The sequence below is a fragment of the Mesocricetus auratus genome, unplaced genomic scaffold (genome assembly GCF_017639785.1).
Source record: "Mesocricetus auratus isolate SY011 unplaced genomic scaffold, BCM_Maur_2.0 Super-Scaffold_100010, whole genome shotgun sequence".
Classification (NCBI taxonomy): Eukaryota; Metazoa; Chordata; class Mammalia; order Rodentia; family Cricetidae; genus Mesocricetus; species Mesocricetus auratus.
In genome coordinates, this window is record NW_024429194.1 from 38,572,490 (window position 1) to 38,600,126 (window position 27,637).

The window sequence follows — 27,637 nt, forward strand, 5'->3', positions numbered from 1 at the left end:
TAGTTTCTCAGTGAAATTTGAATTTGACTTCTATCTAATATCATAGAACTTTCTCCATTTATAGATGCATGCATGCTTATAAAAACATCGACAGGCATGTCGAAGCATACTGGTAGACCTGAGTTAAGAATTCCTTCAACTTAGGTACAGAATATTATTCTACACTGAATATTTTTATTTACATATGATTATTGTAAACATGCCAGAGTAATTTATTTTCTTTGATTTAATTTTATATTAAGTTGCCACTAAAAGGCAAAACATAGTGAACAAATGCATATTCTATGTGATTTTTCAGCTTGTATCTGGAAATTTCTGTTCTTACATATTGCAGTTTTGTTCTCTTGTCTTTGTGTGATCTTTAGATGGGGCTCTGGGCTTTTTCAGCAAAATCATTAAAAATAATGTAACTTTCATAAACTTGTGGGAATATTAAAATTCATACAGAGGCTCCAAGAATGTGATTATAGAGATCAGATCAAATAACTACAATTTTTCTACACCTCACATTTTATGAAGTTAAAATTTACTTTTTTTCTCAACCTGTGAATTTTAGAAGAGAATTTGTGTATCATTCTAAATTTCCTTAATTTAGGTTAATAAGTTCCACTAGACCTCTTAGTTCTCTCTTAGCTATTTTACCTTTCTGATTTGCATCCGTTACAATCCCTGCTTGGGGCATACATTGGTTCTTCATTGCTCTTCTTATGGTGTAGAGCCAAGACCTCTGAGAGTATGTGTGATCTGTGGCCGATAATCATGTGACCGATTCTGCCCTAGTGGAGGACATTGTCGTGATTGTGAGGAACTGAGTGATCCTTTGTTCTCTGTTTGACTTTCAAAAAAGTTCTCTTAGGGGTAAGTAGTTAATTTCCAGGTGTTACATCGAGACACTAATATTTAACCTGGTTTGTTTATCAAATTCCATCCATAACCAGAAAATAGAGTTGAACATAGTACATCTGGTTACTTCTCTGCCTGGTTTATTCTTAGTTTCTGGTGCCACAGTGAGTATTGGTTTCCTTTGTGAGCTTTTATTTTTTATCTTTCTTAAGCAATGGAAAACAGTTATCTTTTTTTCCACTTCTCTCAGCCAAGATTCTGCAGTAGAAGATTCTAGATTTTTAAATGTTTGTGTCTATTTCTTTACACTTCCTGCCATCTTTGCTAAGGATGACATTACGTTGTATCGTATGATAAGTAGTCTGTTTTAATATTCTCTTTCTTATACACTAGTAAATGAATTTTTAAGATGAAAATTGATTAGGCATAATTTGAGGATATAGTTTAAGTGTAAACAGTAAAGTATTAGAGAACAGAGCATAACAGAGACTCCAAATGAATGGGCTTCAATAACACCTTCTTCAGATACCATTTCAGTTGAATTTTCATTTTGTATTCTAGATCATACTTGATTTTTTATTGGTTTGCTATTTTACTTTAACAATTTTCTATAAAAGTTTGAAGTAAGTATACAGGTAATTTAAAAACCTGTACCTAGCCGAGCCGTTGGTGGTGCACGCCTTTAATCCCAGCACTCGGGAGGCAGAGGCAGGCAAATCTCTGTGAGTTCGAGGCCAGCCTGGTCTACAAAGTGAGTTCCAGGACAGGCTTGAAAACAATACAGAGAAACCCTGTCTCAAAAAACCAAAAGCAAAAAAACCAACCAACCAACCAACCAAACAAACAAACAAACAAAAATACTGTACCTAGCCTGGAATAGATAACCCACATGGGAAATAGAGGTAAATAAATACATTTCTTCCTCTCATCAGACAAACTTGGAAAGCTAAGGAAGTTGATAATTAAACACAAGACTTGTCTGTTGCCTCCTCTCATTTAGAATGAGGTACGTGGTGACATTTTCAACTATAAAACAGGTTCTCTATCCAATGAATGATAATGGTAATAAAGTCCAGGAATTGTAGTTCATCGCCTGCACTATTCCCGACTATCTCACGACATCTACAAATCTTAGCTAGTTTTCCTCAGTGTACTGCCTGGTGGCAAAGTGAGTTTTAAAGACAAGTAGTTGACTGGCAACCCTCAGGACGATCACCAGAGGAAGAAAAGAACTGAGAGATCTTCTTGACCAATTAGTGACAGAAATTTCTGAGTTACTTATTTCTTATTTTTCATCATTAGATGATTTGATTGGAAAAAGAGAAGAGATTTTAATTTTACTCATTGTCATTCGGTACAAGAATTCACCATTTCAAAATGGAACTGACAGCTGAATTTCATTAAGATGGGTAATAGGCAGCACCATAAAAGCTTGCAACGAATATCAGTGAGAAGAAATTTTAACCAAGCTATTACTTTTTGACCAATGTTCTATTACTTGTCATGACAATCTTGTATTTAATGATGGTGAATATAATGGTTTGAGGAGCTTTCGTTTTAGGTTTTCATTTTAACCTGTGTGTGTGTGCGTGCGTGCGTGCGTGGTGCGTGCGTGTGTGTGTGTGTGTGTGTGTGTGTGTGTGTGCTCATACATGGGCATGCACGGCAGTTTTGTATTGTGGTGCTACTTTCCTATTTGAAAAAAAAGTTATATAATTGTGTTTGTATTTGTGATGGAGACAGTCTAAGTGAGAACTGCCATTTGATGCTGAAAGGTATATTATTAATATGACATATTCTGCTTTTTATGTTGTGAAAATGAAAATGCTCATCAGTAAAGTACCAGTGAAGGGAAGGTTATTCTGAGGTGTAGTGGGCTATAAGTCCTTATTTAGATTCAGGAATCCATACGTGCCTCGGAGCCCACCTTCCCTATTCCTGGCCTTTATTCTATTGCCTTCTGCTCAGACAGACAGACCTTTGCAGAGCTATAGTCTCCCTCATCTCCATTTGGCACAGATTATGAAGGCAGGACTATGTGTTTAACTGTTGTAATACTTTTGATGCATAGCAGGGAGTCTGGAACAAAAGTTGTGAACTGACAACATCTCTGGATGGGACTACTATTATTATTTGTCCCCATTGAGCCATGAGGTATGTAGCTTTATGATATTGGTTTTATCCTTAATTTCATTTTCCACCAAATGAAGGTGTAAAAATGGTCTCTACTAGTAGAGACCACCCACCTGAATGGGCCTTGTAGGATGGTAGTGTTTCTCTCATCCTGCTCTTCATCCTTTTGTTCCAAAGGGGATTCATAATGAATGAATCACTATGACTCCAATGATGCTAGTTTTAATCATAAAGGACGTAACTCTTTTGTTTCCAGAAATACTATTTTGAGACTTTCCTGGATCCTTTTCCTACTCCCAGACTTTGTGATTTTTTTTCCCCAGAGACCTTTACTCTCTGGGCATTACTGTGTCTTTTTCAGGTAACTAGCTTCTTTGTTTTGGATTTTCTGTGTCCAAATAGACTAGAACGGGTTCCATCTTGCTCACATGGGGTCTCTAACAAGTATCTAGAGTGTGGATCACACTTTGTTAATATGATTTGTGCTTGTCTATATTAATTTGTAATTTTATGGGAAAGGGGTAACAGGAAGATAAAACCATCCCGACTGCTTGTGAATTATATGGCCCTAGAATACAGTATCTCCGTGTATATACTCCCTGATTTTGATATAAACAATAATGAAAAAATGGTTTGTTTCTTCTTGAGACATGATCTCCTGTATCCCAGGTTGACCTCAGATTTGGTGTGTAACTGAAGATGACCTTGAACTTCTGATCCTCCTGTCTTTATCTCCCCACTACTGCTATCATAGCTGTGTCCCCAAAACACCCAGTTTATAATAGTAAAAATTTTTAAACAAGGAGAAAGAAGCTGTATTCCATCTTCAAGACCTTTGTCTCTGGTCTAGATCATTCCATTTAAGCCTTATCTGCTCTCTCAATGGTCTGTCCCCATATTCATACTATTTTGAAAATAGTCAGAAATAGCAGGCCAATGCTTTCCATATTTTTAAACTAAATCTTAATTTTCCTCTATTCTTATCCACATTGTAGTTTTGTAATTCTGATCCCATCTGGGCTGGTTGGTCTCATGAAGTTATGAAAGTTAGTTTACTGGCTGGAAAAGTGGCTCAGCAATTAAGAGCAATTTCTGCTCTTACAGGGAGGGACCTGCTTTCAGTTCCCAGGATCTACACAATTTTAGATGATTTTTCTTCCTTTGTCTTTGACTAAAAGCTGAGCCAAACATTTGATAATAAATCTAGTACTGAAATGTATGAAAGTAGTCATTATTGCTGGTCATGGTGGAGTAAGCTTTTAATCCCAGAACTCTGTGAGTTCAAAGCCAGCCTGGTCTATATAGAAAGAGCAACATAAGAAAAAGTAGTTGTTGGTGTGTGGGAGGGTGGTGGAGTTGTGTGTAAATACATACATGCATATATGTATTTTAAAGTTCTACTGTTCAGTTACAGCTCCCTTACCATTGGGTAAAGACTAGCGACAGATTTAAACCACTTACAAAGGGGATGGTATGGAAGAAAACTGAAAATAATTTAAAGGATAGTGTCCGATCAAGGGGAAAGATAGCTTGCATGTGCCAGGCACATGATGTTCCCTTTGTTCTTTTAGCAGTCTCTGTGGTTTGTTTAGGTTTCAACGTGTCCCTGAAGGTGTTGCTATACCATGAAGGTGTTAGGCAGTGTGGTAATGAAACAGGAGATGAGCTGGAAGTCTCATAACATGTCTCCTCATTTCGGGCCTTCGTGGAGAAACCTGGCTGAAATTTCTGAGTGGTCAGCTTGACATTTTAAAGCAATGAGAAGTTGTGTCATTATTTCTAGACTACTGCGGTAGTTAGAGGAAAGGATTTAAAGTTCACGGCAGTAATTGCTGACAGCTTCCTCAGAATGAGTGGTGCTTTTAGTAAGTATATGCAGCCTTTGGAAAAGGCGGTCTGCTAGGGACCTGAAAGGGAACGGTGGACTTTGTAAGATGAGAGGGACAAAAATGTAGATTGAGGCTTTGTGTGTGTGTGTGTGTGCCCTGAAGTAATTACATTCATTTTGTAGGTGGAAATGGAGCGAAATGACTTTTAATGGCTGTTCATGTGTTTATGGTCTTCAAGCAAAGAACAATGTCAGACTTCTGAAATCCTCCTATATATTTTCAGGAACTAAAAATACAATACCTGGTGCCCAGGTTGTCACAGGGAGCCAAGCAGGTAGTGTCACTGGACTTGGCACAGTTCGTGCCAAGTGGTAAAGCTGCGATCCCTGCTGTAAAAGCATTCCCCTCCCTGGAAACCTGCAATTTGCCTCAGTCCCAGATGGGGAGGAAGCTCGCAAACAGCCTCGAGCCATACATAATGGCGGGGCTCACATCCTGACTGAGCCGAAGTAAAAGAAAGGAGAAATTCAAGAGTGTCCATGACTATCTGAGTCAAGAATTTTATGCTTTTAGTGAAGGCTATGGCGCATTCCCCTTTTGTTAAGTTGAGTTGGTTGTGTTTGTTTTGCCTCTCCCCTCTCCCTTTCTGGATGCCATCCAATATTCCACTGAAAGAAACATGTGAGGATGGCATTTTAATCACCTTGCAGTCACATCTGCTTAAGTCACAAACATTTATTACTTAATAAAGAACGAACGCCCTACACCCATGCCAGCCTGGTTCCCCATGTATACTGCACACATATATGCACATGCACGTACATGTAATTTTGTTCTCACCTTGACCTTCAGAAACACAGTAAGGCACACAATTATGAGTATTGTGTTTAAGCCAGAAGTTTTAAACACATCATTTAAAAGTTGAATACTTATTCAGTCTCTACACCTAAAGACATTTTTGCAAATAAATTCATATTGCCATACCAAATGACCATAATACTTACTAATTTCACAACTTCTTATTCATATGAAAATTTAAATAGTCTGATATTTTCCACAAATATAAATTCTACAGAGTAGAGGGACCTCAAGAACCCTGTCCTCCTGTGGGGTGGCATGGCATACTAATTTTCTCAGCTAAGGAGGTCCAGTCTGTTCGAAGTAGCCTATGCAATTACAGATGACAAGGGTCAGACATGCAGTGCTAAATCACAAGTTTTAAAAGGGGGAAATAATAATATGTACTGTGTGCAGATTTTACTCTCTGTGTTACCTCACCCAAAAGCACCAACACTATACATGAAGTGTTACTAGTGAGTTAGGGTAGTCTCTTAAACTCGATTAGCACATTAGCTTACCTTTACAAGCTGAACACCATTTACACGTGTTTCAACTAGATGAGGGCTGCTTTGCCTTAATACACAGTATTATATCATTACTTTAATGCCCCATGCCCTTCAGTTATCAGCTTTGGAAAGCCTGCTAAATGGGTAACTTAGAAATGGAGACAACTCAAGAGTAATCAAAACTTCCATTGTTGAATAGAAGGAAAACACCATTAAAGTGGCTCCAATTCAGAAGTTTCTTTTTTTTTCCACTCATGAATGGAAGCATTTCTTGATCATATATGCCTTATATTTTACACTGGCATTTGTTCAAGATCAGGGGTGTTCTGAGTCTCTGTGTTTTATGATGCACAGTCACAGATAAAATGGGATGCAGATAAACGTGCATACATTTCATCAGAGAACATGACAGATATTGCCCTGCAGTGTTACTGAGCCTGCTACATCCTTGTTGGACAATGTAATGAATGTTTCATATACTCATAATTGGTGTGATATTTAAGTTCAGCTAGAATGTTCTATCTCCTTTTAATTTGTAATTTCTTCATTATTCAAACATTCAAAGTACCACTGTCAGCCTTTTTGAAGTATTAGTGCCCTATCATACCTATAATTACTTTCATGTGCACACTAGTACAGCACAATTTCCTATTGGTATTGCTCTGTGACATTGCATCCATTGACAGACAACTCCCCATCTTTCTCTCCCTCCTACTTCAGGCCTTTGCTAACCACCATTCTATGAGGCCAGTTGTTTTAAATTCCATGTATGAGTAACGTCATGCAGTATTTGCCTTTCTGTGTCTGGCTTTTGTCACTTAATAGTCACTAAATACAATGATCCCTACTTGTATCCATTCCATAAATGACAGGATTTCATTTCCTTCTTTTATAGCTGAAAAATAGTCTATGGTGAATCTGCCATATATTTTAACCTATTCATCATTCGATTTACATGAAGATTTATTCTGTATCCTTGCTATTGTTACTACTGTTGTACTAAACATGGGTATGTAGTTGTTTCTTTGGCAGACTAATTCATTTCCATAGAATACCTACTGAGTATTAAGATTGGCAATTCATAAACTAATCCATTTTTTTAAAGACAGGGTTTTTCTGTGTAATAGTCCTAGCTGTCCTGGAGCTTGCTCTGTAGACCAGGCTGGATGATAATACATTTTTAGATGCTTTTCCACCAAGTCTGTCCAAATTTGAGCAACACCCGGAGGTTTGCTACCCACTTGTTATCACTTCCTTTTTATAACAAGCCTTCTTACTACATAGGGTGACATCTCATGTGTTTCTGATTTGCAGTTCCCCGATGATCAGATGATGCTGAACATTTCTCATATATAGACGTTGGACATTTGCATGTCTTCTATGTATTAAATGTCTGATTCATTGTTTACATTTTATGTGTGTACACACAGGGCATGGAGGTGTCTATCAGGTGTCTCTCTCAGCTGCTTGCCACCTTAGTTTTTGAAAAACAGTGTCTCATTGGATATAGAACTTGCCAAAACCGGGATTACAGACACTTCAACCTACTCAAATTTTTCCAGGGTAATGGGAACCCTATTCAAGACCTCATACATGCACAGCAAACACTTTACAAACTAAGCCATCTTATCAGCCTCATTAACTCTATGTCAAATGTATAGTTTGCAAATACTGTCTTTCATTCTGTAAATTGTCTTCTGTGGGGATATTTTCGCTTGGCAGTGCAGAAGGTTTTCAGTTTGGTAAAACCACACTTGACTAATTTTGTTTTATTTCATGTGACTTTGAGGTCTTCCCCCAGAATTCCTTACTGTGTCTAATGCCTTGAAGCATTTCCCTTAGGTTTTTCTTCAGTCACTTCATATTGGCAAGACTTAAATTTCAGAAAATTTAATATTTTCACTTAATTTTGGTTAGTTTTTGTAACTGGTATGACAGAGGGTTGTAGTCTCATAATTCTGCACCTGAATGTCCAGCTGTTCCAGCATGGCTTGTTGACAAGATTGTTGTTTCCCAAGCTTGCTCTTGGGAAAATCAGGTGGGTATAGTAATATGTGTCAGCATTCGACTGTCTGCTTTGCTTCATTTTTTTTCATACCCATTTTTAATGGCGTTACCATCCTGTTTTGAGCACCAAAACTCTGCAGCCCAGCTTCAAATGTGGTGATGTAATGCCTCCATCTTTGCTCCTTCCAGCCTATTTATTCTGGCAACTTGAGAGTTTTGTAGCTCTGCTTTTCTGACGTCTCCAATTTCTTTCACAAACAGTATTTATTTATTTTCTGTGAATGCAAGCAAGTTTTTATACACACATGTGCGTGCCATCGGCATGCGTGAGATCAGAGCATAACTTGCAGAGTGCAGGAGTCAGACTCGAGTACACAGGTTTGGCAATAAGCTCCTTTACTCCCTGAGCCATCTCACTAGCTCTAATTTCTTTCATCAGGGTTTTATTATTTTCTTTAAGGAGATCTTTCCCTCTTTGACTCAATTTATTTGTAGGAATTTTGTTTGTTTGTTTATTTATTTATTTGGTCACTATTCTCAATGCTATAGCTTCTTGATTTCTTTTCCGGATAATTGGCGTGTAACAATACTGATTTCTGATATATATGTATATATATATTATACTTTATACAAAGTGTTCACTCATTAAGATTAGGAAATAAGATATGTTCATAGTTAATAAATATGATGCTGTTACTTTGAAGGAAATTGGTTTTTGGCAAAAAATCTGTTAAAAATTTGCTTTGTAAATTGTCCTTAATCACTTTCTTTTTCCTTCTTACTAGTCAAAGTGCTTTATTGGCTACAGATTTCTAATCGACTAACCTTGCATCTTGGAACCACATGTAGACTTTTAATTTGAATCAAACATTTGAAGTGCCTATAGAATACCAGAGAAGGAATCACTTGCACATACATACATACATATATATATATATATATATATATATATATATATAGAGAGAGAGAGAGAGAGAGAGAGAGAGAGAGAGCCTAAACTTGTCTGTGAAGGATGTCATTGGCTTTTCATAGGGATTATGTTGAATCTGTAATTTACTTGGGGCAGTGTGGACAATTTGATAGTGTTCACTTGTTTCATCCATGGACATGTGGTTTCTTTCCAACTTCTGTGTGAGTTTTATACTTCTCACTATATAAACTCTTTACCTTTCAGTTAAGTTTATTCCTAAGAAATTTTTGGACCAATTATGAATGATATTTCTATTTCCCATAATTAGCTACTGCTACATTGCAATACTATTGATTTTTATGCCGATTATGTATCCTGAATCTTTGCTGAATTTATTTTCAAAATTTTAAATGAAATTCTTCTGTTTTTCTCTATATAAAAGATCATACTAGCAACTTGACTTTCTCCTTTCCAGTGGATATGGTTTGTTTGTTTTTGTTGTCTGACGGCTCTAACTTACACTTCTAGTGCTATGTTGAGTATATGAGATGAAAGTGAGCATTTTTGTCTTTCTCAAGATCTTGAAGAACAAGCCTTTGGCTTTCCCCATCCAGCATTATGTTAGCTGTTGGCTTATTATTTATGACCTTTATTGCGTAACAATTTGCAAGTATTGTCTTAAATGCTACCATGGGACCTTCTTACCTTTATTCACGATGAACCAAACACCCAGCTTATTTGATAGTATACATTTATGGTATAGTTTTGTCCAAATTTTAAAACAAGCAACATAACTTTGTGTGTTATATATACTATTATGCTTAATACTCAGAATGTAATATGTGTAATACCTTGATACTTATTAGACAAGAAAATTGAGACAGGTTTCCTAAAGTCCTATGGCTAATACTTAAATGAACTTGACCTTAAGCTCCAGGATCCAATTCATGTTCACAACCATTGCTTGCTCTAATTAACTATGTGTCTATAGTCTTCTGTTTTTTGTGTAGAGGATATTATCCCATTCTGTACATACATTAGGAAGTGGGAATATTTGGTAGGTGACTTAACACTCATACATTCGTAGTTTAAAGACAGGTACTCTAATCTACCCTCTCCATTACCTCATATGTTGATTTGTGATTTTCTGCCCCTTTTAACATAGATTTCTCTATCGCTGCACAAAATATTCATTCAGCAGAACCAGAAGCCAGGCATGAATGTGGTAAAGGGAACTGCAGCTGCCACATGGTGGAAAACCAAAATAGAATTAGAAGTGTTAAGATTTGGTTGGCAGTTATCTAGGTTACTGTCCCTTAATCATGGGTTTTCTCTTGGTCCCCACTTGATAGGTTTTTATGGGATCTACATTTACAATTGACCAACATGTATCACATGGGCTAAATGTGGAATCTTTACCCGATGCAGACAAGTAAGAACATGTTTGTAAGAAACACCTTGGAAGGACCGTCCAATTTTAATCTTGATATGTATGACCACCCAAGAAGTGTTGAACCAGAGTATGGACAGCATTGTATTCTCTCGTCACTTCAGAGATTGTGCTGAACTACTAAAGAGTCAGGGACTGGATCTTCCCTGTGTTGGAACTGTTCCATAATAGAAACCCCTGCTCCATTCCTTACTGCCTTCTGGCCTGGTTAAGTGTCCTTAGTGACCTCCGGTGATCCTGTGCTGTAGTTCCTTTTGGGCGCATGCTCAGTGGGGTGGATTGTATAGTAACGATTTTCCTTCTTACAGAAGTTAAGAGTTTTGTTCTTCTCTTATTAAAAATATTTCCCAATGTAATTTGTTTTGTAATCCTCCCATAGTTATATTAAACACATGATTGCCAAACACCAGTTCAAAGTCAATTGCTCTTACATGGGATGAAATTCATGCTCAGAAAATTTGGCAGTAAGAGCTGGTCTATTTTCCAAAAGAACTCTCACACAATGTTTTCTTTACCCCAAACTGGCAAACTAATTACCCATATTAGACCTAGAATTATATATGCACACATTGCTCTAAGCTATTATTTCTTAATGGGTTGGCATTTCTTTTGTTGTTAACTAATAACTAGTCACTGCCCTGCTTATGATGAATAGGCAACATAGCAAGAATTTGGTTCTCAGTGAGTGCTAGGTCCCAGTGTCAGCTGATGCTGAACAGCTGTGCAACTCAGCTTGCTACTTCACCCATATCTTTATCCATAATATGAAGATGAAAATACGCTTTAGTTATTGTGACTATTAAACTGTTAGTAGTCTGGGAACTATATCTTGCCTTACAGTGATATTGTTTATGTTCTGTGCTTAAAATTTATCTCTATATCTTTACATTTCTCAGATGTAGTTAATTTTTGCAAGTTTCACTAACTTAAGTAAAATGCATAAGTCAGCAACAACGGTGTAACAATGTATAGTAAGTGGCTAGTGTATGTGAGATCATGTAAGGATAGCATTGTTATACCACTGAATTTATACTATATTTCATTGATGACTGTTATGCATTGTAAAATTAAAGCTTACACATTAATGAAATCGACATAGTGTTAGGGCCAACATGAGTTTCACAGAAAACAACTTTGTAGCCTGAAAATGTTAAGGATAGATTTGGCCTCAGTTGTGTACTTATCTGGATGGGTACGTTCCTGAAGCCTTGTCATAAGGACCCAAGTGTGGTTCTCCAGCACCCATGTAAATAAAAAGTATTATTCACAGAAGTCAGGCCTGGGGTCACATATCTGCACCCCTAGTGCTGGGGTGGGGTAGGGTGGGTGCATGCAATCAGCTGCTCTTAGAAAGAGTAAGCTTCAAGCTCAGTAAGAGACCCTGTATCAGCCGGGCGGTGGTGGCGCATGCCTTTAATCCCAGCTCTCGTGAGCAGAGGCAGGCGGATCTCTGTGAGTTTGAGGCCAGGCTGGACCCACAGCCTCCAAAACAATACAGAGAAACCCTGTCTCGTAAAACCAAAAAAAAAAAAAAAAAAAAAAAAAAGAAAGAAAGAAAAAAAAAGAGAGAGAGAGACCCTATATCAAAAATAAGGCAGGGGCTGGAGGGATAGCTTAGCCGTTAAAGTCTAGGCTCATAACCAAAAATAAGGCAGAAGATGACTGAAGAATGCACTGGCCTTGGAACCTCCCCACAGATAAACAGACACACACATATCAGCACAAATATTTATGTGTGTGCACACTCAGACACACACACACACACACACACACACACACACACACACACACACCAGTGGAGATGTGAAGAGGAGCCCACAAACAGTTCAGCTGCTGCTCAGTGACACCAGTGTCTGGACTTGTCCAACCCTTCAAAAAATAAATACTAGACAGATTTTTTAAGGGAGCTGTTTTGCAGGATTTACCCATCACTTATCTACAGTTAACAGGAATAAAGTTTTTATATCCTTTGAAATTTCACCGAGGAGTTAAAAATTATTGCATATACTTGAAGATAACTCTGGTTATGATCATTTTTATTGTGTTTAGCCTGTTGGTAGATTCTTGGTAAATGATTGTACTTTACATCAGTTTTGAAGTTGTTTTGGTTTGCTAGCATGTTATTTAAACAGCTGCTGAACTAGTAACACAGAATTAATCAAGTTTAGTGTGTCTTTTTCCAGTGTTTAAAAGAAAGTTATATTACTATAGATTCAACTTCAGTAGATGATTAGATAGAAGTATTGAATCAACTAGTGTGTTTAATGCCATCTCATGTAACCAGCATCAAATGAGAGAAATTGTTTCTAAGTTTTAAGTCCCTTAAGTGCCCACTTGAATTCTTACACAGCAGAAACCGAGCATATAAAAATAGAATCACACATGATAACTGCTTTAATTTGGGAAGAATGATATTCTAGTCTCCCTTTCTTTTTCATATGAAACTAACAGTACTTGAACTACCTTAGTATTTGGTGCCATTCAATTTTTCAGTTTTACATGCTGGGAAGGTAGTAGCATGCTTGCATGTAAGCATGACAAGCTGAGTTCCATGTACAGAACTCATGTCAAAAACCATTTGTGGTGCCACGGGGTGTAATACGAGGGATAAGAAGGAAAATATAGGTGGGTCCCCAAGACTTGCTAGCCAGATAGCCTGGTGTACTTGGTAAGTTTCCAAGCTAGTTAGAGACCCTGCCAAAAAAGAAGTGTTTTAAAAGGTGTATGATACCTGCAGAACTACATTCAAAGTTCTCCACTGGTCCCCCCCCTCTCTGTCACACACGTGGAAAACTGAAAATTTAAAAATATTTTTGAAAGCTAAAGGCATCAATTTGACAGAAAATAATCTTGGAAATTTGTTCTATACTGTACATGATTAATCTACACACCCTTACAAATGTAGGAAACAAATCACAAGCCCCCTGTATTTTTTCGCACACGGGAAGCCTAACTAATCTGCTTGTGGGTTAGTAGAATCAGGTCATACTAGTAATAAGTTTTAATTTGTAGAAAGTTAATATAATCAAAATATTTTGATAATTACACTTCCAGTTCTGGTTGCTATGGTATTTCCACAGCTTTTCAACTATAATGTAATGAGATTATTTTTGAAGACCAAATTCTATTTTATGGAAAGCAAAATTTATCCTTTCAAAATTAGCTTCACATATTACATCACGCATATAAAAACTTGTTAAAACTTTTTAATTATTTCATATTTCTTGAAGGAATCAGTCACCAGAGATGCCACGGTCTCCTCCTGTCTTACAAAGATGGGTACTTGGGTGAAATCTGCATTATGGATATATAACAAAATATTCAGTGTATCCAAAATGTCTGAAGGAAACTCTCCTTAACCCTTGTACTATTTCATTCTGTAAATTTGTGTGTAAGTAGATGATATTAGTGAAATATCTACTGTTTTTAGGCAGGAACTCCTTCATGACCTCTTTTTATGTGCATACTGCCTTGTTAATAGAAGTTTCTTATTAAATAAATGTGCTTTGTTTTATTATTAGTCACCAATCTCCAATAAATGTTAAACAAAATATAATCAGAAGCAAGTATTTTAGTATGTTTAGGCACCTAAGCTAGGTCTCTGTGTCTGCTCAGCAAGCACTTGGCTTGAGTTATACTCCTGGCCTCGGTTCTATGAGTTTATTATTATTATTAGTAGTAGTAGTAGTAGTAGTGTCATTATTATTATTATTATTATTATCATCATCATCATCATCATATTTTGTTACTTAGAACAGTTTTCACATTTAAAATATTTATATATTCTATCATATTCTCCCACTCCTCCAATTCCTTCCTCTCCCCTTCCCCATTCACCCAATTTTAAGTTCTTTCTCAAAAATCAAACAAAAGCCCAACTTCTAAAGAAAAGTCTGTGTTTGTTTCTTGCTATGTGAGGGAAATGGTTAATGTGAGTGTTACATTCATGTGTGGATACAAAACTGTCTCACATTTTGCTTTCTATTTTTTTCTCATCAACTGATCTGCTTTTATTTTAGCAAAACTATGGTAGAAAGTAAAATTTCATTGTTACATACATAAAATTGAATTAATTTCTTAACAGCTGTGGAGCTGTTACTAATGTCATTTTGCAATTTGTTTTTAAATGCTATTGTTTGTGTGTATATGTATGTGTGTGTGTTATAATAATCTGTTTACCTGTACATACACTTTCATTCAGTGTTCTCCTTAATGTCTCACTAATGAATGAGAGACAAGTATAGTGTGGACCTCTGACTCTTGTTATATATCTAGATTCAATTATGATTTTGAAGCTTCTGAGTATAGGTAGCCCAGTATGGTGCAGCTCCTGAATGTTGTTAGCCCAGTATGCTTACTGAAGAGTCTTAGAAGATTGTTTGGCTGAGAAGTCAATTTTTCCAAAAGAGCTCCTTTATAGCTTTGACTTACACAATATGGAAGAACACATCAGGCTTACATAGAATGAAATTAGCTTCAGACTTATGAAGAGCATATTCCTAGACCACATTGTAAAATTAAGTCCATGTAGTGAAGGTTAAAACTCTAATTCCAAAAACTGGAAACTAATGTTATATTAATATTATATTTAGTGATTGATAGTTGTATTAGGCTCATTATTATTTAAATAGTGAGAGTCAACTCTTTCTTAATGTGGAAATTTGGACTCATGCTTTTTTTCCTAACACTTGAATTTTATCATTAAATACTTAAAACATAGGCACTCTGTCATGATTAGAAACATCTTATATTGAAAATAAGTCACATAGTTTTTTTTTGAGCTAGTAAAGGTTTCTGTTTAGTGGTTAGGATTTAAAGGCCATTTTATTTAATTTCCTACTTCTTTAACATACAGTTTCAACTTGACTGTATACTCAGATATCAGAAATGAATTATTATGAGACTTATTTTTGTATGTGGGCTACCATTTGGGGTGTAGTTTAGTCTATGATGTGTATATTGACACAGGTTACATTTTACTAGTTTACTGTATAAGGACAGCAATGGGACACAAATTTACACATGCTTTCTTATAGCATTGATATAAATCCTATACTATAACTTCATAATTTTTTTCTGTTTCAGTTACAGTAAAAATGAATGCTTCCCCAGGGTTTGCATACAATTTAGTCTTCTAGGGAGAATAGTTCCTGGGGAGCATATTTTAATCTGACAGTGTTTTGTTTCGTTTTTTAATGACATTTGCCCATGTCCTCATTTTAATGTCCTCTCTCTAAGGAAAAAAGATAATCTGATGTTTAAAATCAAGCCAGTTTTTCTTTTAAAATTCTGTCCTATTTTGATATTTGAGAGGCCTGTACTTTCATGCTGACAATCTGCACCTTCTTGAGTTCTGAAGAGGAGCTCTGGCTAGCATTACGCTGATTAAACATGGCTTATCAAACAGTAGCTAGTTCATGAATAAAATGGAAAGCCAAAATATTTGCAAAATACATCAGCAGTGTAGGATCAAGTTCCTGGGTAATGAATGGGGAATAGGCTGTGAGGAAATGCTGGGGATAAGTTTTCCTAATAGATTATATTTTTGTCAGATTTGGAATATTTATATATACATAATGAGGTATCTTGGGAAGAGATCTGAAATCTTAACAGAAGCAGCTCTATACAGTATTTCTAACATGTTCCCCTGTTGACCACAGACTGTCTTGTGTTGTTGGTTGTGGGATATTCTGCTTGTGGTGTCACATCAAAAATCACATTAAAAATTCTTTTAAATACTAGAAAATTTTGGGTTTTGATTTTCAGAACAAAAAAAACATTTATACTCAGTGAGAAAGTTTGACAACCTGATAGAAAAAAATGGGCAAATAATGTTGATAAACAGTTTTCAGAAAGACTATTTAAATTTATAGCAGCAAACTTAACTCATAATTGTAAATGCGTGTAGAAATACAGGACTTTTCACACTGATCGTTCTGTGAGAATATCTATATATGTAATAGCAACAAAGAGCGGATGATGATAAATCTGCTGCTAGCGTGGATATATAATTTATTTTGCATTTTAAATGGATTCAGAGAGACTTCTAAATGGGGGCATTATGATCATGGTTTCTTTAGAGACAGAGACTGAGGGATTCTGAGCATTTGCTAAAATTGACTTAATTTTCACAATTCAATCCTTTATATTGTTGTGTCTTTCTTTACAATGGCGTGGAATCTATAACATATAAGACAGGGTTGGAGGAATATATATATATATAACACATAATGATTTTAAACTAATAAATTAATACTGTCTGAACATCTGTACATCACAAGGTCTGTGAGCATACTGGGGGAAGGAAGATATACTGTTGAGCAGAATACTGTCCCTTCTCCTCTCAAAAACCAGTAGTATCATATCTGTTTCTAAATTGCTAGACTCAGTAAGAGTGGCTGTCCCTTTGTGGATTATACAGCAGTTTGCATTGTATAAGTTAATTAATCTTAAAAAAGAGAGAAGCACGTTTACTGAGTTTACCCACTTAATGCTCAGATTAATCCTGCAAATTGGGGACGTTATCATCTCCATTGTACTAAGGGCAGGGAGAAATGCTAAGTTCTTGAAGATGCTTAATAATTGAAGAATGTAAGTATCTCCACTCTCACCAAACGGTTCTACCCAAACCTTATTCAGCAATTTGAATTCATTGCCACTTTTTAAATGCATGATTCATAGGTTAAGTAATTAGTTTAGGATTATGCCACTGACACTGCTTAGCTCACTGCCTCTGATTAGAGATCTCTAGAGAGGGACAGGGAAAGCCGTATGCTGGCACCCTGTCCTGATAAGCACTAGTGATGAGTCAAGGATACATGACTTCTTCAGGAAAGCAACTGCAGTAAAAAGAGCATACTTGACTTGGCAAACTCATTTCCTATGTACCAGGTAGTAACCAACCAGTTTGTTATGTCGAATAGCTTCAGTATGAATTCTTCAAGATCAAGGAACAAAAACCTGGTGTTAACTTAAAGCCTGCCCCTACTTTGTCAAAAGACTGAGCCATTTAGATCAAGGGCTGGGCTAACAGAATTCCACCTTTTCTGTGGGGTGATCCAAAAACAGCAAACAGAAGGCATTACATTTCTTTACTGTCGCAAGTATGTACATGCATGCAGTGCCATTCCTGTCACTAGCTGCTTGTTGCTTTATAGAGGTCAGTGTTCGCGCACTTTGGTTTACAAGCCAGTTTGTTCCATAGAGGACTATTTCTGTTGTATGTAGGAAACAAAAGCAGAGTAATTTAAGATGGCAAGGTTTATGCACTCTGCCTCCCATTGATACAGGTCTCAACTGAATGTTTGTGTTTAGTCTGACTTGGGGACATTTGCCCTGACAGTGTACTTTCCTATGTGACAGACATTTGTGGGATTAAGATCTTGAGTTGTTTCTCTTGCTCTGTGCGGGAGCAGGTTGACACAAGTACTCTGATGTGAAGTAGGGAATGTGACATAAACATGATTGTTAAGAGGAGGCGTGGCTTAGTGGGTTAAGCAATATTTAACCTTGTGTCTTCCACACATGCTTTCCATTCATACTAACCCTAGTGACAGACTTTAAAACAATATAAGAACTAGATCATGGCTTGCATAAAAGCAACAGAGCTGAGTGGAATAAACGAATAGATGTGGACATGAAGGGCCCTTTGTTCCCCTCGAGTGCCCCTGAGCTGTCTTCCATCTCACCGAAGGCTCACCCCCTAGAAGAGCATGGAACACAGTGGTGTCTTAGTCTATCCTTCCTCACCCGTTCCATAGAGTGACAACGGGCAGGAAAGAAATGGAGCTTACAGCACATAACAGGTGTCTTCAATTCCTTTTCAATTACAGCAAATTCCGTAAAGCTAGAAATGCAGAGTGATGAAGAGTGTGACAGGAAACCCCTGAGCCGCGAAGATGAGATCAGGGGCCATGATGAGGGGAGCAGCCTAGAAGAACCCCTAATTGAGAGCAGCGAGGTGGCTGACAACAGGAAAGTCCAGGATCTTCAAGGCGAGGGAGGAATCCGGCTTCCGAATGGTAAACTGAAATGTGACGTCTGTGGCATGGTTTGCATTGGGCCCAATGTGCTTATGGTACATAAAAGGAGTCACACTGGTAAGCAGCTGAACGAATAACCTGATGACTGCCCATGGCATCTGATGTTGATATTACCTGACATCTACTCTCTTTCCTTTTTATTCAGGGGTGGCAATGTGAAGTTACCTTTTCAGAATTCTGCTAGTATTGGATTGCTGGGAAGCAGAAAGTAGCCTGGGTCTTGACTTCCAGCCTTCAAATCTGAATAGCATGTCAGAAAAGAAGTGTGGGATTCAGTTTCCACAGTCTTAATATAGCAATAATATGATAAGGGTTCAAAAGGTATAGGAGAATTTCATTGAGTAATTTAATCTTTTTATATTTGTATACATATTTTACCATACCCATGGGCATGTAATATAGTTTGCCTCCTAGAACCTTATACTACAAGATAGCACTCACACTTGTATATAGGGATGAACCATTTTCTCTTTGGTTAAGTCCTTGAAATATTGTTTCTGGTCAGTCTTTATCTATCAAAGGTCTCTGTAGTGGGGGTACTTTCTCTAGTTCAAGGATGTTACCATCTTCCTATAATTTTTACTTTTAACTCTGGATAAAGATGGTTAGGCTTAGCCATGACAAAGGATGGCAGGTATGTTGGTAGGAATGTGTAATTGTGGAATTAGGTGAGGAAATGCCTGTGGATAACTTAATATATGCTTTTAGGCATTGAGAAATACAAGTACTTCATAAAAACATATCAGATGAGGAGGGGAGAATGTTATAGAAATTTGTTCAAAGCTTTAGATTGAGAGGAGGAGGAAAGAAAGAAGGTAGAATAGGAAGAAAGGAAGGAAGGAAGGACAGATAGAGTGGATAAACTCAATGCAATAAAGGTGTGTGTGTGTGTGTGTGTGTGTGTGTGTGTTTTAAGGAATAATAGTCAATCTTTTATGAAATTTTAAGTTGTGCAGGGCATGGTGGCATGTACCTATAATCCCAGTTTCTGGCAATTGGAGACAGGTTGGTCAGAAGTTTAAGGTCATCCTAACTTTATATAAAGTTTGAAGCCAGCCTGTACTACATGAGACTGTCTCCAAACTAAACAACAACAAAAATTTTCAAGTCTGGTGTGTTCGTACACACCTTTAGCTCCAGCATTTGGATGTCAGAGACAGGAGGTTCTCTGTGAATTCAAGACCAACCTGATCTACATAGTAAGTCCCAGACTAGCCAAGGCTACATAGTGAGACCCTTTCTAAAAAATAAAGAAAATATTAGAGGAATATATCCTTTACTAAAACATGATAGTATTCCCTTGTAAAACATTAATAATTAATATTTTCACTTTTAAAATATGATAGTCTTTTGAATGAATGAGAAATCACATGAGAGAAATTTATTTTAAAATTTTACTTCTAAATAATCAACTTTAAAGTTTTATCCTAAAACATGTGCTGTAATTATACACTAAATTATTTTTAGTTCAGAACTTTCATGATAATACACTTGAAGAAAATCAGGTTGTCTGACTTGTGTCCCTTACCTACAAAATGTTACCAGTGAGGCTGGAACCATGGTATTCTGATTTCTAGACTAGCTTAGTTGGAACACACACCCTTGGCCTATTACTATACAGCAACTTATTGTAAAGTGTCACTTAAACTAAAGCTAATATTTTTAAAATTACAATAGAATTTCCACATTCAGATTAATGTAATCATATCAACCGCTTTACAATGTGTGTATTTTTACAACTATAGCAATTAGTATTTTTGCTTTGTTATGAATATTCTTTTAAAAGAATGTCATGTTTTAAAATGGTTATATCACTATTGAATTGTATTTTATTTAATTAATATTTTAAGTGCCTTGGAAAAATTTATGATATACCAAGCTTTGGTTTCTATTGCATAAGAAAAAAAAGATGGGACTATAAAATTAATCTACTTTTATTCCATGCCCATGAAATAATACTGGCTTGGAAAGGAGTTTACAAAGCTACATTTGTTATGTTTGAGTGAGTGTCCTGAAGAACGTAACACCCATTTAATGAATAACTTTTTCTTTTGGAATATTAAAACAATTCAATTACTTTGCAGTTGAATTTTATTTACTGATAATTTTAAGACTAAAGTTTATAGTAAATACTAGTTTGAGAAGATTTTTAATATGTTTTTTAACGACGCTTCAAGTGCTTTCGTGTATTTCTTTAACATTTACAACTTTCTGGGTGTTAGATATAGCAGTTGTTAGTACACAAAACCCCTGTCTTACAAACAGCAGAGTGAGGAAGTAGACATTAAGCAGAGGGGGGGGAATAAGAAGTTCAGATTTTCCATTGTAACTTGGTTGGGCAAGGAAGGCCTTGCTGAGAAGGCAACATTTGAACAAATATCTGAAGAAAGTGAGCTTTGGGCTGGATAGAAAACAGTAGTATCGTAGAGTTTTTAATAAATCTTAAAGAACATGAGAACTGTTTCTTAAAAGACTTAGTTTTTATTTGTATTTTATTGTATCTGTTGTAAAATTTGCTAATTTTTTTTGGTTTTATGAGACAGGGTTTCTCTGTATTGTTTTGGAGACTGTCAGTCCAGCCTGGCCTCAAACTCACAGAGATCCGCCTGCCTCTGCCTCCCAAGTGCTGGGATTAAAGGCATGCACCACCAATGCCCGGCTAAAATTTGCTAATTTTTAAAAATAAAATAGTTAAATGCCTACTCCACTTTCCACTACATATTTGCTATAAAAGTGGAATGGAAATATTTAAAAACTGAAAATGATATAATTGGTATAGGACTTGTTTATAAAATAGTACACAGATTTGCACAGGTCACAGAATATGACATTCACTAGTATGGGCAATGAAAAAAAAAGCAACCGTCTGAATTTCACTAGGTAGCACAAACTCCTTTGCCTTACTGACCTATTTTGAAAACTAGAATTCCTTCTTCGGATCTTGGAGACTTTTGTTAATTTCAATAGATATTCATAGAGAAACTTAGCATACTGTAGCCCTCTGTTAAATATGGCATCTTAAAATAGGCCTTAACTATATATATTTCTGATGACTTAGTTGATCGCAGTTGTCATATTCTCAACTCTACTGTAATACTGTTTGATGACGGACTTCTTTGTGTTTCTTTAAAGTAGACATAGAAATATAGTTAGAATGTAGTCTTTAACCAAGTGTTTGTTCTCTAATATTAGGGACTACTGTCTTCATTATAGAGCTTCTTAAAACAAAAGCTAAAGAGAAGCCACTACCTTAAATCCTTTGTGAGGCCCTTGGGAAGCGCATAAATTATCTACTATACAATTGACAATGAATAAGAAAGTGTGAAGCCATCCAATTTATTCCAATTACATGGGGTATCAGATCTAAGGTTCCTTTCTTCTTTCTCTTTTGTACTCTGCTAAAGTGCCAATTCCAGTGTCTTTTAGTGGCCTGCTGTTACTTCTTTGGCATTGCTACTTTAGTAAATAATCAGGTAATATTTTCATCAGATACTCCTGGCACTCTTCAATGGGAAAATAGGGCACAGAAAAACAAACAAACAAATAAAAAAGGGTAGTTATTTAATCCCCATGTGAACATGACTGTATGATAAAATTATAAATGTAGACAATCCTTAAGCTTGTTCCTCTTTGGGGTATAGCTCTCTTATCTTTGTAAATTACAGCATTTTCTAGCCAGTCTTGTGTTCCAAGGCTCTCTGTTGTTTGTTGTTGGTTTTCCAACCCAACACAGGTGCACCATCTTGTCTTTGAGTCACAAAAGCAAACTGGTCTCTGTGAATTTGCATGTCATTTGAATACTTAACACATTTTGGATGTGTTTATGAAATTATATAAATGTCACTTTCCACAATAAAAATGATGCATAAACTAATTTAGACAACCAGTAAATTAATGGACTGTCATTTAAAGCACATACTGGCTTAGCATGATGGAGCACACCTGAAATCCCAGGAAGTGGAAGCAGGAAAGAGCAGCAGTTTGAGGCCAGTCTCTGCACAGAATAAGCTCAAGGCCAGCGGAGCTTGCTAAGACGTTGCATCCAAACACCATGAAACAAACAAACAAACAAAACCCATAACCACCTTTGGAATCCCATGACCACATCTCAGTTAATTTTCTTTATTGTTAGTCCAGTCTTCAGTTCCCACTAATGGGCTAATCAGTTGTAACGAACACAGTAACCATTGCTCTGCAATGTTAGTACTGTAAGCAAGGAATCTGTGGGGATTTTAAAACTTTTGTTTTCACTTGTGCACAAAGAACATGTTACTTTTATATAAATTAAAAACCAACTCAAAAAGAGCCAAGTGATTCTCCATTTGGTTTAAAGAACAAATTAAAATAAATATGCATTGTTTAAAGCCTTCTTGACAATATATCATTGTTTTACCTTTCTACCGAAAAGGTAGGTAATTTTTAAATCTAAATTCAAGATAATTCTGCCTTTATAATGTCTAGGCTGGGAAATATTCTACAACATTGCATATTTATCATGATTCCTAATATTTTACAGAATTTAAAAATTCAGTTGATTATTTCTTATTAATTATGAAAACATATACATGCATAATATGTATATATACTGTACTGAAGTCTTCCTAAAATTAATTATATATACAAAGAACAGTTAGCCTGGTTTATCATCTTCTCTAATAGTAGTGTTATTGAGAGTATCACTCTAATTGTAACTTCAGTGTTGAATGCAGCAAAACAACTGTGTCCTCAGAGTGTTAGCAAGTTCTTTATAATCAAGGGACTACACATAGTTAGACAGATTGCATACTAAAATGAGTAAAGCCTGGAACTGACAGCTGAGGGGTAAAGAGCATCAGTGGAGAAGTAGTAGTAATTCCCGCCAGTGTTACTCAAAGCTTCATCTGGGCGAAACTGGAGAAGCTTGTGCTAAAGCCTCTTCTATTATCAGAAGGGAGCTACAGCTTATAGCACACCTTGCCTTGTTCTTTACTTCTCATGGATGTGGACAAGAGACCTCCCTGTACACCCAGCAACAGAGCCATACAGGGAGATGTACACGGAGTCCCTTTCATTGTCTTCCCCTCTCTGAGGTGTTCTTAGTAAAAAGCGCCAAAGGCACCTGGAGCATTTTGTAGATGTTATCACTAAGTTGCTCCCTCATTAGTTTCACAAAACTTGATTAGATTGCCGTAAAATTCTTTTTAAAAAGGGTTCCCCTTTAGTATTGCTTCCTTTCCAGGCTAGCATTATTTTTTGGATACTGAATTAGCTACTTTAATGTAGGGATTAAAACCATTGATGAAGATCGTAAATGATTTAAAGACAGTGTAAATCAGCTTGCTGCAAAAGCAAACATTATTTCAAAACTTTTAACAGACCTCCTGATTTAACTTCTTTTTAAAGTTATTGTGTCCCAATTTGTCCCTTTCCTAGGAAAAGCTTATGCAGAAAGAGTCCAAGGGTAAAATCAAATAGTTGAAGTAAAAAGTACAATTCCCTGTTTGCTGTTTTCTTTATTCACAAAGCTGTGTTGTAGAAGTATCATCCCTGTCTTTCCTTTTATTGAAATTCCATGTCAGGGTGGAGAGCAGATAATTATGATTTTAAAGTTGCACTCTGTTATTTCCTTGGAGAAAAAAATTTCAAAATCTCAAAGCTACATTGTGTTTGTGTATAAAATTTTAAAAGATCTTAAAAACTTAGGTTTAAAAGACCTGCATTGCAGCATCTACTCAAAAACAAGTGCTTGGACCCTGTAAGGCAAGAAAACCATGCGTTCAACATTCTCTACACTGCAAGACCCATCTCAACAAACAACACAGAATACTGAATTAGATTTTGGAGACAGGGTCTCACTATGTAAACCTGACTGGCCTTGAACTCTAGAAGATACACCAGTTCAGCCTCCTAAGAGCTGGACTTTAAAGTGTGTACCACCGCCCACAGCCAGAATTAGAGTTTAAAACTAAGTCATAAGGTTTCTTTGAAGCATTTTAGATTTCAACAAATCAAACTAGTTAAATATAATTCAGTGTAGGCTAACCTTACTATGCTTAGTTTTTAGTATAATATCTATTTTTAGGACCTTTTGTAACTTAGCTTCAAAAGCTCCATGTTTTAAGAGAAAAGACAAAACAAACAAAAATCACCATACACAAGCCTTTTGGTATGTACATCATTAACTTTCCACAAGAATACATGCTGTAGAATCTAGTATGAGCTTGATCTTACCTGGTTTTAAATTCTTTAGGTTTTGTAGCAAAACTGTATGACAGAATATACATTTCTGGTTCCTGCCAGAAAATTATCAAAGCTTATCTGTTTTTTTTTATTTTGTTTTGTTTTGTTTTTTGCATCCTAGCTTTTTAAAATAGAGAAACCATGGGTTTGCATTATACAATGGGCCAAGTATATTTGGAGGTTCACTTCACTGTTAATATAAATATTCTAGCTAAAGATACATGAGCATGGTAATCCAGTGTACAAATTATGAAAACTGTGAAAAATATACCTATAGTGTAACAAATACAGAAAAGTTTCCTTTAAACTTTAAGAAGTGGTTAATTTTGGTTTCTGTCTAAACTTTGAGCTTTAGGGTGAGGTATTTTTACCATGTGTTTATGTCAGTTTGTCGTTTATTTCATCTGCATTTAGAGACAGGCAAATGAAAAGTAAGAGGATTTCCCTCCTGGTTTGATAATGTTATCCATTGATTTTGCCAGTGTTACTGACTTCTTGCCTATATGGATTTTGTTACCTTTGATGGCATTGGTGACTACCAACCAGCTGAGGGTAATAGACAAACCTGAAAATTCAGGCTTACGTATTTTTTTAATGGTTTCACTGATAGAAAACCATGGGAAAACAATCCTGTTAAACAAATGTTTTCCACAAAATGACATAAAGAAGGTATCTTGAAATATAATATTCTTTGGATTCTCTCAAGTATACTGGGGATTTTTGGCAAATGTTTTATTGTTGTTGGTCAAGAGACCAGGAGTCCTTTTTCTCTGTCCAGAGATTTCCTCTGTGGGCTTTGAAGGTTTATTTATGTTTATGCCTATTTTGGTTCAGATCTTAGTGTCAGTATTATCAGATACTTTGCCATTGTTGACTTCTGTATGTACTCACTCATATATGGATTTTAGACATGGAGCAGGGGAGTGCTGGCCTACAATCCACACTGCCAGAGAGACTGGGAAACAGAGAGGACCCTAAAAAAGACATACATTCCTTAATTTAAATCAATACTTCCTAAGTATTAGCAGGATGTGAGGATTAATGTACTCTATGGAAGGCAATGGCCAGCTAAGTGGTGACAGCAAGCTGTTGAACCACTGGTACATACTATTTTTGCTACTCTCATCCAGTGACAGGAATCTTGTCAAGGTTGTACTAAATGAGGAAACTGACTGCTTGACCTGAAGTTTGAGAAGTTATTACTAGCAGACAGATCTTGTAGGAGAAAGTGAAGGTTTGATGTATGTAGACAATGATTATTGTGAGCCTAGGGAATTGTCTGTGGTTAACTGGACGGCACATCATTCTCTCGCAATAACCTGCTTGGTCTTTCCCACTCTGTCTCCAGGTGAGCGCCCCTTCCACTGTAACCAGTGCGGAGCTTCTTTCACCCAGAAGGGCAACCTTCTGAGACATATAAAGTTACACTCTGGAGAGAAGCCGTTCAAATGTCCTTTCTGTAGCTATGCTTGTAGAAGAAGGGACGCTCTCACAGGACACCTCAGGACCCACTCTGGTAAGTGTCACCAAGTCACAGCTAAAATCAAGAAGGTGTTAACAGCATTACATTAAGGAGCATGGAGCTTTGGCCTAGAGAGCCTTGCATGTTATTGGTGGCATTTGGAGGATGCACATGAGTATTCAAAGTTAACAGACATGAGAAAAGGACACTAAAGAGTGTCTTGCAGCTAGAACATAAATTTTCCTTAGTTTTTAAGTTTTATAATTATCAAAACGGTAATTATGTTTAACTAAGGGTTACTGAAGCCTAGTGAAATGCACACTTACTTCTGAAGTTTCCAGAAAACTTAAAAGCTGTAGAGTTTCTTAACAGCTCAGTAGTACTCCGTCTTAGATCTCGGTGAGAAATCAAATATTGTTCTTTTTAAACTTGAAAATACTGTACATTAAAAAATTGGCTGTTGGAGGGATTTATATTTCATTTAATTCACCTTATTTTGCTAGATTTCAAACTGTACTTATTGGAAAAGATCTGAACATTTTATCTGCTTCATAAATGATTTAATGGTCTAGAGTGTTTGATATGCTAAGAAAATACTAGCATAGCAGTACATAAATGAGGAAGACTAATAAGAAATCTGAATGAATCTCATCTGGTTTCAGCATGAACTGCTGTTGCTGAAAAGTTAAATGTGGAATATTATAATACAATACTTTCAAAGCAGTTGTATATGCTTTGTCTATAATGACATGTTAAATTTTAATTTTAATGGGAAGATCTAGAAAGTGATATTCTGTACATAACAGATTGTAATTCAGATTGCTATGGAATATGAGGGGATGATTAAGCATTATCAGCCTTCTTTACATTTTCTTGCTATCTTTAAGGCCGAACTTATTTTTTTAAGATAATATGAATTATAGAGAGCAATTTTAAACATTTAACTATTAAATTTGGGACAGTTATAAAAGTTAAATTAGCATGCATATGAAAACCAAACATTCTAAGAATACATTTTACTTTCTGAATTCAAACATAATTTATTTACATGTCATAAATTTTTTGAAAATTATGCTACTCTAGTTGTCAATTACAGTGATATTATTTTATAATGAAAAGCATCATAAGTTGAAAGGTATATTTAAAAGATGCAGGTATTTCCATCAGCTTCCTACATATATTCTAACCAACTGAAGTGTTACTGAACTGAGGACTATACTATGTACCTCATAAGCATTTATGGATGTGACTTTTTTTCCTCGCCTTCATACAGTAATTATAAACATCCTAACCTCCTTGTTCTCAGACTCATGTGTTCTTTCTGTGGAAAGGATATCTTGTGCTGTATCCATAGAACATACTAAGCCATTCTTCGATGGCAGTCGTACAGGGAACC

At 36.2% G+C, this 27,637-nt stretch overlaps 1 protein-coding gene across 7 annotated transcripts in view; it reads left to right on the forward strand.

The window, feature by feature from the left end:
* The window catches only part of Ikzf2 (IKAROS family zinc finger 2), a 150,234-nt gene that overhangs the window by 80,851 nt on the left and 41,746 nt on the right, over positions 1 to 27,637 (forward strand). For 5 of the 7 annotated variants that reach the window (XM_040753387.1, XM_021227403.2, XM_021227404.2 and 2 more), the window contains 2 exons: positions 18,351 to 18,617; positions 26,128 to 26,295. In XM_040753387.1, coding sequence (XP_040609321.1) covers positions 18,351 to 18,617; positions 26,128 to 26,295 — 435 coding nt within the window. The remainder of the gene's footprint in view (positions 1 to 18,350; positions 18,618 to 26,127; positions 26,296 to 27,637) is intronic. The other 2 variants (XM_040753389.1, XM_040753390.1) reach the window with 1 other exon arrangement.